Below are 15020 nucleotides of genomic sequence, written 5' to 3'. Positions count from 1 at the left end.
AGTCCTGCCCTTAAAAATTGTCGAAGGCATACAAGTACTACGCATTAATCAAAAAGTTCACCTACGGATAACGCTTGATAGACGTCAAGCACAACACTTGCAAAAAACTAATCTTTGCTTGCACAGGCAGGGCAACACCTGCAGCAGCCCGAGCAATTAAATAAATCGTAGCTAAAATTATAGTTAAAAGCTTATGGATGTGTATGCTGACGTTCTATACCTCATTCGATGCAAAATAAGCTTTGCTCTCCTTCTGAGCTGTTTGTCGTGCCTGCGACAATGCATGTCGACGTGAACAAGCAAATCTAACGCAATTTTGTCTTCAGCAATTTTCATGAAAGACAGTTAAGCGGCTACTTAAGAATTTTCCTAGTCACGCTCGAGCTAAGAAACAAGACAACCCTGCCAATTTATAAAAATTTCTAATAGAGACATATTTTGCATCATACACTAAAAACACAAGCGTACTCTAATAAGTTCCAATTATATACAGTTTTCTGTAGTTCTGAGCGGTCAAGTTTGTATATATACGTATAACTACAAATGGATTTAATTTTTGCCGGCTTATCTTTCGAAATGGGTCTAGTTCATTTAGATGAGATTATCGTTTTCGGAAGAGAATTCGACGAAAATCTGAAACGGCTAAAACTGGTTTTCCAACGTTTAGCGGAGAACCGATTAAAGACTAAAGGATCAAAATGAATTTTTTTGCCAAAAACTTGTCAGCTGATTGTAATTGCGATGTCAATTTGGATGAATTTCATGCTATTGATTGGGATGTTTTGAGTTCTTTTTTGTTTCATTCAAAAAACAAATATAATCGAAGTGGAGTCCTGCCCTTAAAAATTCTCTGATGCATACAAGTATTACGTATTAATCAAAAAAATTCATATACGAACAATGCTGGATAGACGTCAGGCACAACTTTGCAACCCACTAATCTTTGCCTACACAGGCAGGGAAACAACTTCAACAGCACGAGCTATTAAACGAATCGTAGTTGAGATTATAGTTAAAAGTACTTGGATATGTATGCTGACGTTCTATCCCTCATTCGATGCAAAATAAGCTTTGCTCTTCTTCTGAGCTGTTTGTTGTGCCTGCGATGACGCATGTCGACGTGAAAGTCACTAGAAAGCTTGGGCTTCAAAGTATAAAAATTTATGACTGAACTGATTTATGGCTGACATAAAGTTGATAGGTGTCCCGAAACAAAGTAGATAATTGATTACAAACAGCAGTATCAATAAAATTTGCGTATCATTGTTGAAATTTTTCAATGTTTAATTTACCACGGTGGTAAAACTGATATTTGGTACTGAGCAAGCAGACAATTTTATTCAGTCAGTAAACATTCAACCAACCAGGAGAGCTAACCACTTTAAAGAACCATATTTTAGCTTAAAAATATTTGCTTCATAATCTGTTTCTTACTTTAAAATCTTCTTTTTTACTAATTTTTTCATTAGTACCATGCTCAATTAACTAAATTTACAAAATATTGTGCATGGATGACTGCTATAATGGCAAAAAAGAGTAAAAATAAATAGAAAATCACAATCCAATTATATTGAACGTTGTACTGCTTTCACAGAGCAATCAACTTTTTTGCTGGGAGATCGACCGTAAAGAGGAATTGTGAAATACTGTAGGGACTCGGTGAGAATAGGTGTCAACGTAATTCTTTCAAGTTAGTAGCCCTGAAAATTCAATTATAATAAATCGGGTCGTGCATTTTTTTAGGATAGTTATTTATTTATTTATATATATATATATGTATATATATATATATATATATATATATATATATATATATATATACATAAATATATGTGAATTCGAGATGTTTTGACAAATCAAAGCAGTAAATACACCGTCAATAAAAATTAAAAGCTGTTGAAATTGGGTATCAAAAATATTTCGAGTTTCGAACAGATTTTTGGAAAAAAATTGAATAAAAACAGATTTAAATATAAAATGGATAGCGCGACACTCCTCAAAAACTCTTTTACCGGAACCGTTTATGGGATCGAGTGAATTCAAAGGTTATGTTATACATTGTGAGTTTTTGTCAAAACTTCAAATTCGGCAAGGAAAAGAAACAGTAAACGGCGTCGAGATCCAAACTGATGAACGGCCGCATTATTTCGCTATAAGGTTAAAGAGGTCAGCTATTATTTTCTATCGCACAATTTCGGAGGACACTAGAGCTATGACGGGAACGCAAAAGCTTTCAATCAAGTTTATATGGAGAAACCGACAATGTTCAGGGAGAATAGCTAGAAGAGTCTATCAGCCTGGTGAAAAATTAACAGTTTTTTGCTGTGATTTGCCGACGTTAGCCTTGAAAGCTACCCCAAGAGTCTACTGAGATAATACAACATCTAACTTGGAGGAGATTCTTCGAAGGCATAGAAATTAGCAGGGTGCGACTCAACCTGGGAAAGAATTTAGGTGACGTGGATACCGTTTTAGACAAAACTTTAGAAAGACCATTTCAAATAGAAGCGGTCACAAGAATTGAGGAGGAGGACAATAAGCCCCGTGTTTCTGCCATCCAATCAATTGAAAATTCTCAATTACTTCAGTTGAATAAAGACTTAATGAGACCGTTGCAGACTAGACTACGTAATAGACAAGATAATCAGAAGTTCTCATTGGAGGAGCGTGTCCGAGGAGATTTTCTGCATAGAGGAGATTTTCTGCATCCGAGGAGATTTTCTCATTGGAGATTTTCTGCATAGTAGGGATCGAAGTTCAAGAAGAACCGCAGACAGAATTGGAAAATACAAAAGCTTTAATAGAAGGACGCGGCGCTGATAGTCGAACCAATTAGGACAGTAGAAGAAGATCACCAACACCACGAGGCGAAAGCAGAAGTCGAGATTGTCGCACGAGAGTTGTGCCGAGCAGCCAAAAGCATCAGTGACGTTTGAAAAAGAAAAATGCCAGAAGAGCGGTCGAAGAAACCATGCAGGAATTGTTTCGAATGTGGGAGAACAAATAACTTCAAATCTATATTTTAACGAATATTAGCTGAATGTTGTAGGGTTTCTTTTTCAGCGGGCTACGTAAAAACAGCATGGCGGAGACAGCCAATGGAGGCATTGTTTGCAAAAATAATGATTAAAGACAAACTGATAACGACCTGAATTGATAGTGGATGTATTTTACAGACGACACACCCTATAAGAAACTGGGAGAACCTATCCAAATTATAATATACAATAAAAAGGGGTCAACAGCTATTCGTCAGTTTCTGGGGACCAAATTGAAATAGCCCCTTCTTTATTTGTTTATTAGGCAAAAGCACTTATACATTTTTAATTGTACGTGGATCCCAGGATAAAATGAGCTACTTCGCGTTAAAATTTGGGAAAACTTTACAGTAATTCCCACCAAAGTTTCAAAAAAATCTGTTTTAATTGCAGCAGGTGAACACACTCATCGATGCAAATTTGTCAATTATTGGAAAATTGTTGATGAAAAAATTAACAGAACAAGAAAAACTGAAGTCAAAACTGAACCCATGAAAGAGTTCGAAAACAAATCACATTTGTTTACAGCCAGATCGCTAAATGACATGGTTGATGATGTCGTATGTCATATGAGTTTTGAACCCTAGTTTATAACACAGGAAAATTTACAAAAATGCAAGAAGCGCAATTGCTGAACATATTTAAGATTCCAAAAATACAGGCAAACAACCTGGACTAAATACAAAATTGAGAAGTGTTTGTACTTCATAAACATAAAAAAAAAATTTCAATAAAATTTTTCTGTGAGGAAATGACAAAAGTTGAAGCACTTTGCACAAAGTATGAGATATTTTTTTTTGCCAAGGAAGACATTCGAGGAAAACAGTCAAAACTTGAAGGCTTTTATAACACCGCTGGTCTCCGCAATTTTTCATGAAAGACAGCTAAGCGGCTACTTAGAATTTTCCTAATCACGCTCGAGCTAAAAAAAAAAGACAAACCCTACAATTTATAAAAGTTTTTAATAGAGACAGATTTTGCATCATACACTAAAACACCAGCGTACTAATAACTTCAATTATATACAGTTTTCTGTAGTTCTTAGCGGTCAAGTTTATATATATACGTAAAACTACAAATTTTTTGAAATTGAAGTGATGCTGTGAGTGTCTTAGGATTAGAAGAGAGTCACTGAAAACCTTGGGCTTCAAAGTCTGAGAAATTAATACTGAACTGATTTATGGCTAACATAAAGTTGATAAGTGTCCCGAAACAAAGTAAATAGTTGATTACACACAGCCTCGGCTTCGAGCATTATCAATAAAATTGGCATATCTTTGTTGAACTCATTAATGTTTAATTTACCACGGTGGTAAAACTGTTTATTGGTACTGAGCAATGAGACAATTTTAATCAGTCAGTAAGCATTCAACCAACCAGGAGAGCTAACCAATTTAAGGAACCTTATTTTAGCTTAATAATATTTTCTTCATAATCTGTTTGTTACTTCAACTTCTTCTTTTTCCTAATATTTTCATTAGTACCACGCTCAATTAAACAGACTGAATAAATCTAATCAACTCAAATGGAGTACATAGTGTAATAGTGCGGTAGCCGAATTAAGGAAAGAGCGATTAGAAGGAATTAGCGGTTTTAGGATACCCAAACAATGCGGACCCGTGTACTTCAACAACAGATATTTCGATAAAAGGAAGTGGAGCGTTTCGTACACGAAAACAATGAACTGAAGATATAGTTATCGCATATGCTAGCAAGGCTGTAAGTCAAAGTCGACGTAGATACTTAGCAATTAAACAGAAAATAATCGCAATTGCTCACTTTACGCTACATTTTAAAAACTATTTACTCGGCAACACTTTCTAATTATAACTGACAACAGTGCTCTCGTCTGGAATTACAGTTTCAAAGACGGTATGATCGCAAGATGGTTAGAAAAAATTGGGCAACTTTTTGACATCATGCATAGAGTAGAACAGGAAAAAAAATCCCACACGCTGACTGTCTATCGCGCATGAACACCGAAGATGAGGAAGAGGCAGCTTCCGTTAATACCATTACGATGGACTCAGAGCAGGACAATGTCAACTATTAGAGTCTAAACTGGCAATTAAACAAATTGCAGAGTTTAAAACTGCAAGATTCACTAAAAAGCGAAGAACTACTCACAAAGCGAAGAACTAAATTGGAGCTTCCAAGGATTTATGGTAATACTGGATTCTGTATGCAAATCTTCGTCTCAGAGAAGGTATTTGGCATCAAAAACACCAAACCAACCATAACTTTAAAACTGTTTACCAAATGCTGGTACCATGGGACAGAATGTCCCAAGTGCTAGAACTGTTGTATGGTTCTCCTAGCGCAGGACACTTTGGGATGGAGAAAACATATCAAAGGTTTTGCGAAAAGATTTTTTGGCCGTGCTTGAGACGTGACGTAACAAGTCGGACAGAACGCAGTACCATGTGCCTTAAAAGGGAAAGCACCAATCAGAAACATTGATATTCACTCGCAAATGGAAACCTAGTCGCCCATTTCGTCAGGTAATTCTCAATATTATTGATCCACTTCCCGAGTCTCAGGGAAACAAGTACATATTGCTTATCGGATATCAATTTTTTAAGTGTTACAAAGCCATAGCATTGCCCAACCAATAGTTAAAAAAACGTTGCGTGAACTCTTGTTGAACACTGGATAGTGAGCTTCGGATGTCCAGTTAACCTACACAGTTGCACAGGGACGAAGGGTCAAGCTTAATGTCGGAATTATTCTGTAAGAGCTAGGAACACAGAAGACAGTAACCACTTCCAACCACCCACAAGGGAAGGCAATGATTGAAAGAACAAACCGAACACCAGAAGAATGCCTTTCTAAATACGTAGGCCAATACCAATATGAATGGACATTTTTTTTACAATTAGTGATGATGGCCTGCCAATCATCAATCCATAGTGTAGCAAAATACAGTTCAACGTATGTGGCGTTGTGTTTTTCACAGTCACTACCTATAGACTGCATCCTTAGCACACCACAGAACGCAATATATGCAACACCAAGTGACTATGTTTTCGCAATGCGACAATAACTGCAGGAAACTCATCAGTTGATGCGAAAGTTTATGGATATGGAACAATAACACCAAAAAACTCTTATGACCGAAGTGAATATGCATCGAACTACAAAATAGGGGAAAAAGTGTTAGTTTTCAACAGAACGGCGAAAAGAGACGAAGCAAGAAGATGTATTTCTTTCTATAGAGGACCATACACAATTGTAGGTCCTGATGTCATAAACGATTTGATTTCCATGGTGGCAGATGAAGAACAAAAAAATTATTAATATCCATTATGACCGATCAAAAAATGTCAATCACGATAAAACCATTTACAACTGGGCCTGGGGCGAAACAAAAAGAACAGTTCAGGAGCAGAAAAAAAATTGAACAGCTAAGGCGATGACGAAATAATTGAGATAGAGTCATTCACAGAAATTGAAAGTAATTTAAAGTGAGGAGATAAAAGTGACGCCCAGAATGCTAATAATTTGCTAATTGATACGAATGACGAATCAAGAAGTCAAGTTAAAGGATCAGAGCTGAAAGCCCCTGATGGAAAACAAGGTTGCCGAGGGCGGAGGTGAATCCTCTTCGAGGCCTAAAGAGAACACTGGAAAGAAAACAGCACAAACAAAAATTCCAAACCTGGAAAAAAGGCAGAAGAGTTATACAAAAAACCTGAAAAAAACAATTAATAATGATCAGAAGGCACCAAAGAAAGTCTAGCAGCCGAATAAAATTGGTACCTGAGATGTTAAATAATTACATTACTGAGCATGAAAAGTTTTTCAATAGTGAGAAAACTAATGATGTTTTTGTTTAAGGAAATTTTAGACGGAAACATATACTAGAAAAGAAAGGCAAGTTCGTTGGGAGCATCAGGTGATGGAACATGACTGTGATTGTATCTGGCAATGCTAGCCAATTTTGTTTTTCCCTCACTTTGTATTAGTTTACACGATTACGATTTTAAGAATATTTTTTCAACAATCGTCAATTCTCTGGATCACTTTACAAATTATGATAAAAAATTCAGGTATCAAAAACAATAGAAGGGGGCTGTTTAAAGTATGCTGAAGTTCAGCCAGAGATAAAGTTAAATTATTGAATGTATGGAGCAGCACATACGATGTCCGGAATTAAAAAAGCAATGTTTATGACGATGTCGTTTTTGTTAAAGGAAACTCAAGACCAGTAAAGTAAAAATACTCCTTAAACGAGGGAACTTTTGGAAACAATTGACAGAACAGAAATTTTGCCTTATCAAATTTTGGAGATATGACTTTTAGAGTACATAGGTCGATAACCGAAAAATGTATATGACAGGCGAGCGAAAACAGTTATGTCGAAGAGCATAGTCAAGGCTACATGAAAAAAATGGCGTAAAGCCGCTATGTATGCTAAGCTTGCAGGGTGAATTTCACCTACAGGAGAAAAATTTATTGGAAATGTGGTAATCAACGCAAAAAATCTCATCGGAAACATTTGGGGAAAGCTGCTACAAAGAAACATAATAAGTTTTAAAGATCCCTTAGGTTTTCCAAAACTTTTCTTAAATCAAACCCACATAATTTGAGGACGATTTAGTAAACTATTTTTTGGAGATGAAAACGAGCAAACTTTTCAAAATTTTAAAAACCTTAATGAGAGTGATCCTGCAAAAGTTGCCGGTAACAACAAGACAGCCTCTATCAGCGGAAAGATATACAAAAACTCAGATTTGAAGATTTTACAATGAAAATATTAGAGAAAAAACCGCTTTTATGTGGACAGCAAATGAAAATACCCGGAATTCCGGATATTTTTTATTCCACGAAAAGATCAGAACTGGGAACTGGTAGTTTTAAAGTAACCAGAGAAAAATTTCTCTCATGCGTAATTGACAATTCTAACTTCGAACTACTGTGTTTTCATGAAGATTAGAACACTTCAACGTGAGATACCGTAATTGAAAAATCAAACATTGATTTGAATATCCCAAAACGTTGTGAAAATTTAGTAACGCCCTTTGAAAAAAATTCACCACGAATGAGCACGATTCTACTTTTAATAAATGTGCCAGGATAATAGCAACAATAACTAAGCTTCTTTTTGCACAGAAGAAAATCCTGGGTTAATAAAGGATTAGAATTTTTTTCTATTAGATACTTGGACCCTTTACAAAAATTTTATAATCATACAGCAATTGTCATGCAACCCTCTGAACAGCGATAATCAAGCAACCCGCTGTACCCAAATGTTGTCAATTCAGAAGTTATCAACATTATGGTGAGACAGTGAAGAAGTTCAATCACAAAAATTATCAATGGCCAATGAACAATGACTCAAATGCTGGTGATCACAACCTACATCGTAGCCTTTTCTAAACATATGACTTCAAAATGAGTCAAATTGTTTGAAAAAAAATCTCCACAGTAGTAAAAGAATTATCAGTTGAAAAGCATACCAAGGTTAAAGCATAACAAGATAGACGAAAAACACGTCATTAACTTTCTGTAAACAAATATTTTTTAAAAACTTGAAAATCGCAACCTTTTACATCTGGTTAAAAGCTATGTATATTGCTGTGTCAGTTTTAAAAGTCTACTTGACATTTCAAATTGTGATTTTTTTTCTAAATTGTTTATCTTTTTAGGAATAGTCATTAATGGAGCATCTTGGCAAAAAAAATTAATGTGTCCTTAGTTCAAGACCAGAAAAGGTCTTGAGAACAAGACTAATAATATGAATAGGTCTTGTGTTCAACAACAAAAAATGGATGAATTGTTTTGGAGCTGAATGGTTTTTATTCAAAAAAGCAGGCAGCGAGACCTCACAAAACTGTGAATATGAATACTTTATGCCCGAGTTGTGGAAGATTATATCCAAGATTTCTCCTGTCATATACCGAGTGGAATCCTGTCTATCTCGGACACAGAAGTTGTCTACGTTAGAACTTCTGGCAACCGCCAAATTTCATTGGTTGGTGACAGACTAATCGTAATCGATCCCGAGCTTTACAGACTGAAATTTAGCTGCAAAATCAGTGCCTGCAATTAGAGAAAATGAAGAGTACCAACTCTTTACTTCATAACGATCTTGTCGAGCTTCTACAATAATAAAGCTACCATTGTGATGAGGTCAAAGAGGAGTTAAGGAAGCAAAAGACAAATTGAGCGCCATGTTTGGCGCGCTAGGAGATAATCTAAAAGCAGTGGCAGCCAAAAAAAACCGAACAGGAGAAATCAATCAGTTTATTTATCGAAACAAGATGTGGCCGACTGTAAAATCAATGCTTCTAAAAAGAGCAAAGCTGCCGAGACATTGGCGAAAGAGAATAATTAATTAGGGTCAGAGTTTCAGCAGCTGGAACATTACAACCAGTATTTCGCCAATGAAGGTCAAAGAAAGGATACTGTCATAGATACACAGAAAAATTCTTTGAAAAACGAGAAAGCCAAATTAATGGCGACTGGGAAATGTTCTTTTTCTGAAGAACAAATCAAGAAAAATAACACAAGATGAGCCTATCGATCCTGGTGGGGATGAAGCGTTCTTCCAGACAATTAAAAAGCCTATTCAAATTCTGTCCATTGATGCGGCGCGAGAAGCATAAATTTTTTTGGGCTGGAAGTGTCCAAGAACGTTGCAAACAACTTAAACTGACATAAAATATTCTTTCTGAAAATTACACTTTTTTGATTAAGGTATATATGTAACAAAAGTTGTATATAAAAATACCGGTTTTTTTGAGTGAGTGGTCCACTCTATCTTTATTAAGAGGAGGTATTGTGGTTGTGACACGGTTATAAAATGATTACTAACAGCTTTTGTCCTCAAGGTCAGAGATTTAGTGTAAAAAATAATTTCTGATCTGTTCATGTCTGACACAATGTAGGTAGTTGTCAGGAAACTAACTACACATTTGATTAGACAGAGCTCGGGCTTCGAGAAATATTAATAAAAATAACATATCATTCTTGATTTTGATTAATTCACAACCGTGAAGAACCAACGTAAAGGAAAAGATTTTATTCGGTCAATGAAATTCCAGCTATTCAGTCGAGCTAACCACTCTAAGGAACTTTATTTTTATATCATAATCTCTTCTGCATAATCTACTTATTAATTCAACCTCTTCGTTTTCACTAGTACTTTCACGCTCAATTAACGAAAGATGTACAATACTGCGCACGGGCGGCTGCTTTAAAGCTTATAATCTATATGTCATTTTTTGCAAAAGGACTTGAAATTTAATTGAAAGAAATTCACGGCTAGGTTCCAATTAATCTTTCGTTTATCAGCTGAACAGAAAATTCTCAATCGAATTCAATTTTTCTCATTCATGCACGAGCTCTCCAATTGCTTCAACAGATTGGAGAGCAGTGCATCATCACAAAGTTGCAAATTCCTTATTCCAAATATTTTGAGATTTGTTTGAAAATGTGTTGAATAATTTAGCTCCCATAAAAACTGAAGAGCCGACGAAGAGTCCAAAAAAGTGGATATCGAAAGAACTATTACAACTTATTAACAAAAATATCGACTTTTTAATATTTGGAATGAGAAGGCGGATCTTCCGGCTTATAATACATTCAAAAAAATCAGAAAGGCCACTAATGGACAATTAGGGACAAGCATAAATTGCACCAAGAAAATGTTTGAGAGTCCTCCTCACTTAAAAACAACAATGGAAAATATAAAGACAATTTCCAAATTCAGAACAGACATATCAATTTATATGATAAAAAAACAGGTGGCTAACTCTTCCAATAATTGTTTCTCCAGGTTAGGTTGATACGAAGGGGTAACAGAAAAGACTGAAAAGACTTGAAAAGACTTGAAAAGAACAAATCTTGCTGGACCAAAAATCAATATCCAGAGGAATGGTCTTCAAAAATTGTGAATCAGACTCTAGAAAAAATAATAAGTGGCGGTAAAGACCAATTAAGAACAACACCAAAAGAGCATCAAAAAAGCAAGACTAAATCTAATGATAAGCCAACTATTTTTCTACAATACAGAGGCAACCTCACTCAAAACTTCGCAAGCAAATTGAAGAAACTATGCGAATTGCAAGTAGTTTTTACAACGCGAAAATTAAGACCGTGCCTCCCCACCCTGAAATCATCCTTTGATAGAGATCTGAAATCCCACGTGGTATATGAAATTAAATGTAATGGATGCGGATCCATCTATGTTGGGCAAACAAGCCGGCATGTTACCACAAGGATAACAGAACATCAAAAGAAGGATTCACAGGTGGGTCAACATCTAGTTGAATGTCGTGGCGCCACGAATGACATTGAATGGAGAATTCTGGACGCCTGTCGGTCAGTAGAAAAACTAATGATCATCGAAGCTATATATATCAGCAAGCTGAAGCCGGCACTAAACACACGCGACGAATATATGGGGAGGGAACTCACGCTAAAATATTAGTTCAAATCATAATTTTGACTAAATGAGAATGCATAGGGCAAAAAATATTTTGTGCATGACAAAACGAAATTTGCAAAACCTCCACAAGAGGGATACTTATGGTTAGGGCAAATTCGGAATAACCCTAAAAATACAAGAACATGGACAAAATCGAAAAATCCGGAATAGGAATGTTTTTAAGTAAATTGATAACAGATGTAAATATGTGTTGTAAATAGGCTAAATATTGTATATAAGGAAAAATTTTCGATTGAATTTTTTAGAATGTTTCCTAGAATTGTTTTAATTGTCATCTCAGACAAATGTAAATACATATTCATTTTTATCTTTTAACAATTTGTAAAACAGTTTTAACCTGACGATGAACGTAAAGTTCGAAAACGTTTGTTTTAAGTATTGGAAGTAATTTTAATTTGACAAATTGTTTTCTTTTACAGAAAAGACTGAGTTATCAAAGTTTGTGTTTGAGAAAGAATTTTCATTCAGGTTTGAAACGAGAAAAAGTATAATGTAATTAACAATCTAACAAGAACAAAGCAACGTGTCCTGGATTCCTGCCAGCATGGTCATTCAAATGTAGTAAAATGTCTGTTTGAACACATTTACAATTTGCATTTAGCAAATGTTTTTAGAACAATGTTTTTCCAGAAAAAAAATCAAATCGGATTTCTTAAAAGTAAATAGTCGAATGGCCCTGTCATTTCATTAACTGAATCTATAAACCAACTCGTAGAGCATAATGACACTGTTATTGGTATTTTTTTTAGACTTAGCAAAAGCGTTCAACTCAATTTCTCATGAAATCTTTCTTGACAAAGTTGCAAATTATGGGTTTGGAGCGCGATCTAAAACTATGCTGAAATCATTTCTATCTATCAGAAGAGGATGCGTTAAAACGGAATCATTTACTCAGACAATTTATTTTTCGTGAGGTACTGTTTTTCAGAGATGTAGTGAGCTGCTGTTAAATGAGCTCTTCAGAAAGACGTAGTGCTGCAGAGAACATGAAACGAAAAAGAGGTTGGATTGAAGCGGATTTCACCTCAGTTGAGCCAGGCAATGAGCCCACTAAACTGAAGGACAGCAGTAATGCTAAACAAAAGATGACAAAGAAAAGAAACTTTGACGAAAAGAGCTCCCTTGTTTCCGAAAGTTGGATTACAAGTGGCTTGTGGTTTGAAACGCACCATGCTCAGTCAATCCCTGAACTAAGTATACATCCAAAGAAAATTCAGAATGCGACAGACTCATTACGTGAATGTCTGAATAGCATGAAGGCTTCGGTTATTATTATCAAAGGTCCTAATGGCTGTGGGAAAACTAGCCTTATTAGAGCTGTTTCCAAACAACTGAATTGCAATCTAAAAGTGTTTAAGATTGGAGCTGGCTGCAATATCTTTTCGGATCAACTTACGAACGAGTCCGAGTTAAATGAGTTTAAATCTTTCATTTTGAGCTCGTTGGATATCGATATCCAATCGCAACAACAATATGATTTGTCGACACAGAGGTCAACTTGCTTATGGGTTCCTGATTTGCCAAATGTTTTTCTCATGGCTTTTGAGAAGCTTGAATCAATTCTATCTGAATTCCTTTTCAATAGCACACCTCTTCCAATAATTTTTGAGCTTCCCGAGAGTGCTCATGGCAGAGCGTTATCATTTTCGAACAAATTTGTTATGCTGAATAATGTTGTCACCATATCCATGAATTCTGTAGCACCAACCTATATGAGCAAGGGTCTGCAATTGTTGGGATGTAGGCTTCCTGTAAAATTAAAGAAGTATTTGTCGCAAAATGCTATCAAGAAAATTGTCGAAAATTCCGCTGGAGATATGAGATTAGCCATCAATATGGCACAGTTTATCACACTATCAAGAACAACAAAGACGGTATTGTCTGAAAACTACAACAAAGATTTTTCGTTGGGTTTTTTCCATGCAATTGGAAAAGTATTAAACCCCAAAAGAGTTGAGGTTTCTGATTCGTTGTGCAGGAAATGTAACGTTAATCCTTTAGCATTTAGTTTGACAGAGTTAGTTGATAGTTTATCTTCTGGATCGCAATTTTTTCTATCGCTGGTCGAAGAAAATTTTTGCGATGTTTGTTTCTCTGTTGAAACTTTTCACCAGTGCTTTGATGATTTTGTATACTGTGATTTGATTAATGCTGGGAGAACTTCAAATTATTCGATGTCTTCCAGTTATTTTGAGTCATGTGTCTTATTAGTCTGCTGTGCCTCAGTGTCGTTTTGGTTATCAAAGTGCAATCAGAAAGCAAAGAGATCATTCGCACCGCTTCGAAAACCGACTAGCAATGTGCAAAACAAAAACTGGAAGTCAAGCAGTGTAATTCACAGTTCAAGTACCACAATGAGCAGAAGTTTGGCGTTTGAAAGGGAATCATATCTAGAATTGATGACTTCGAGAGGGTTGAAGACTAGCATTTCTGCCACTGTTGAATCTGATGAATATGAAAAAAATAGCATTATAAATTTCTTTGATAATTCAGTTGCAATTGAAGATTTTGGTTTCTAGATTTTGGCTATAATTTCTCTGCTTAATAACTTTCATTTTCACCAGATTGTGCTCTGTTTCAGACGATGAATGTTTCGCTAATTACTAGCAAATTTCGAACTTGTTTTCGTTGTACGCGATCTGTGCGTCTATCGGCTAAAGTTGAGAGCGCGCAGCCGGCTACAAAGAAACTGAAGCGCTTTTACAAAGAAGTATCCATCCAGAAAACAGATTTAAATAATAGTGCTTCAAAAAACGACGACATGTATCATCATTTCAACGTATTTCTAGACAAAAGATGTTTAAAAACCCCCGGAGGAAAGCAGCTTAATGTGCAGAATGAATCGTTAGCCATGAGTATAGCCAATGAGTGGCTTTCCCAGAAAGAGTTCATTGCCCCAACGAGCATGCATTTTACATCCCTAATTAATACTTGCATTGATAATCCGTTGCAATTAAAAACTGCTGATATTGTTAGTCACTTAGTTGAACGTCTGGAAAGCGACACGATCATGAGTTTGGAAATTGAAAATGGGGAACTAATGCAGGTCCAGTTATCGTCGTTGAGACCAATATTTACGTGGGTTAATCAACAATGGGGCTCTAATTTACACCCGTCTCGAGAGTTGATAGTATCGGTTTCGGAGACCTGTAAACAGAGATGTACCGATTACTTGAACAAATTTTCATTCGATACTCTCATAGGTTTGAAATTTGCAAGTGACAGTTTGAAGTCAGTGTTGCTAACTGTTGCGGCTTTTGAGCAGCAGATTGATTGCGAGAGTGCAGTTAAACTATCAGTTTTAGAGGAAGATTTTCAAATAGCCAAATGGGGCAATGTTGAATGGGCTCATGACATGTCAAGATTGGATACTCTGAGTAGATTTTCTTCTGCTATTCTTTTTGCTACATTTTCATCTGAAGTTCATAATGTTTTTAAATGAGAGTTTATGGCTTTGTTTTGCAATCATTAAAATTTGAGTTTGAAATCGATCCTTTTTGGAATAAGCATACATTCGAGTAATATTTAGA

At 35.7% G+C, this 15020-nt stretch overlaps 2 protein-coding genes across 2 annotated transcripts; both read left to right on the top strand.

Moving 5' to 3' along the window:
- The first annotated feature begins 12254 nt into the window (after nucleotides 1-12254).
- Nucleotides 12255-14010, top strand: LOC142336232 (uncharacterized). The gene has a single exon (XM_075384911.1). The coding sequence runs from the start codon at nucleotides 12441-12443 to the stop codon at nucleotides 14007-14009; it is 1569 nt and encodes a 522-aa protein (XP_075241026.1). The 5' UTR covers nucleotides 12255-12440; the 3' UTR covers nucleotide 14010.
- A 31-nt stretch (nucleotides 14011-14041) lies between these two features.
- LOC142336234 (ATP synthase mitochondrial F1 complex assembly factor 2-like) lies at nucleotides 14042-14981 on the top strand. The gene has a single exon (XM_075384912.1). It carries the CDS (start codon nucleotides 14075-14077, stop codon nucleotides 14930-14932), a length of 858 nt encoding a protein of 285 aa, XP_075241027.1. The 5' UTR covers nucleotides 14042-14074; the 3' UTR covers nucleotides 14933-14981.
- Nucleotides 14982-15020: the final 39 nt, after the last annotated feature.

Source organism: Convolutriloba macropyga, chromosome 3 (assembly GCF_964194025.1).
Source record: "Convolutriloba macropyga chromosome 3, txConMacr16.3, whole genome shotgun sequence".
Classification (NCBI taxonomy): domain Eukaryota; kingdom Metazoa; phylum Xenacoelomorpha; order Acoela; family Convolutidae; genus Convolutriloba; species Convolutriloba macropyga.
The sequence above is the reverse complement of the archived record's forward strand: the minus strand, read 5'-3'. Positions and strand labels throughout refer to the sequence as shown.

Coding starts and splice junctions, on each gene's coding strand:
- LOC142336234 (XM_075384912.1), top strand. CDS start 14,075: ATGAATGTTTCGCTAATTACTAGCAAATTTCGAACTTGTTTTCGTTGT.
- LOC142336232 (XM_075384911.1), top strand. CDS start 12,441: ATGAGCTCTTCAGAAAGACGTAGTGCTGCAGAGAACATGAAACGAAAA.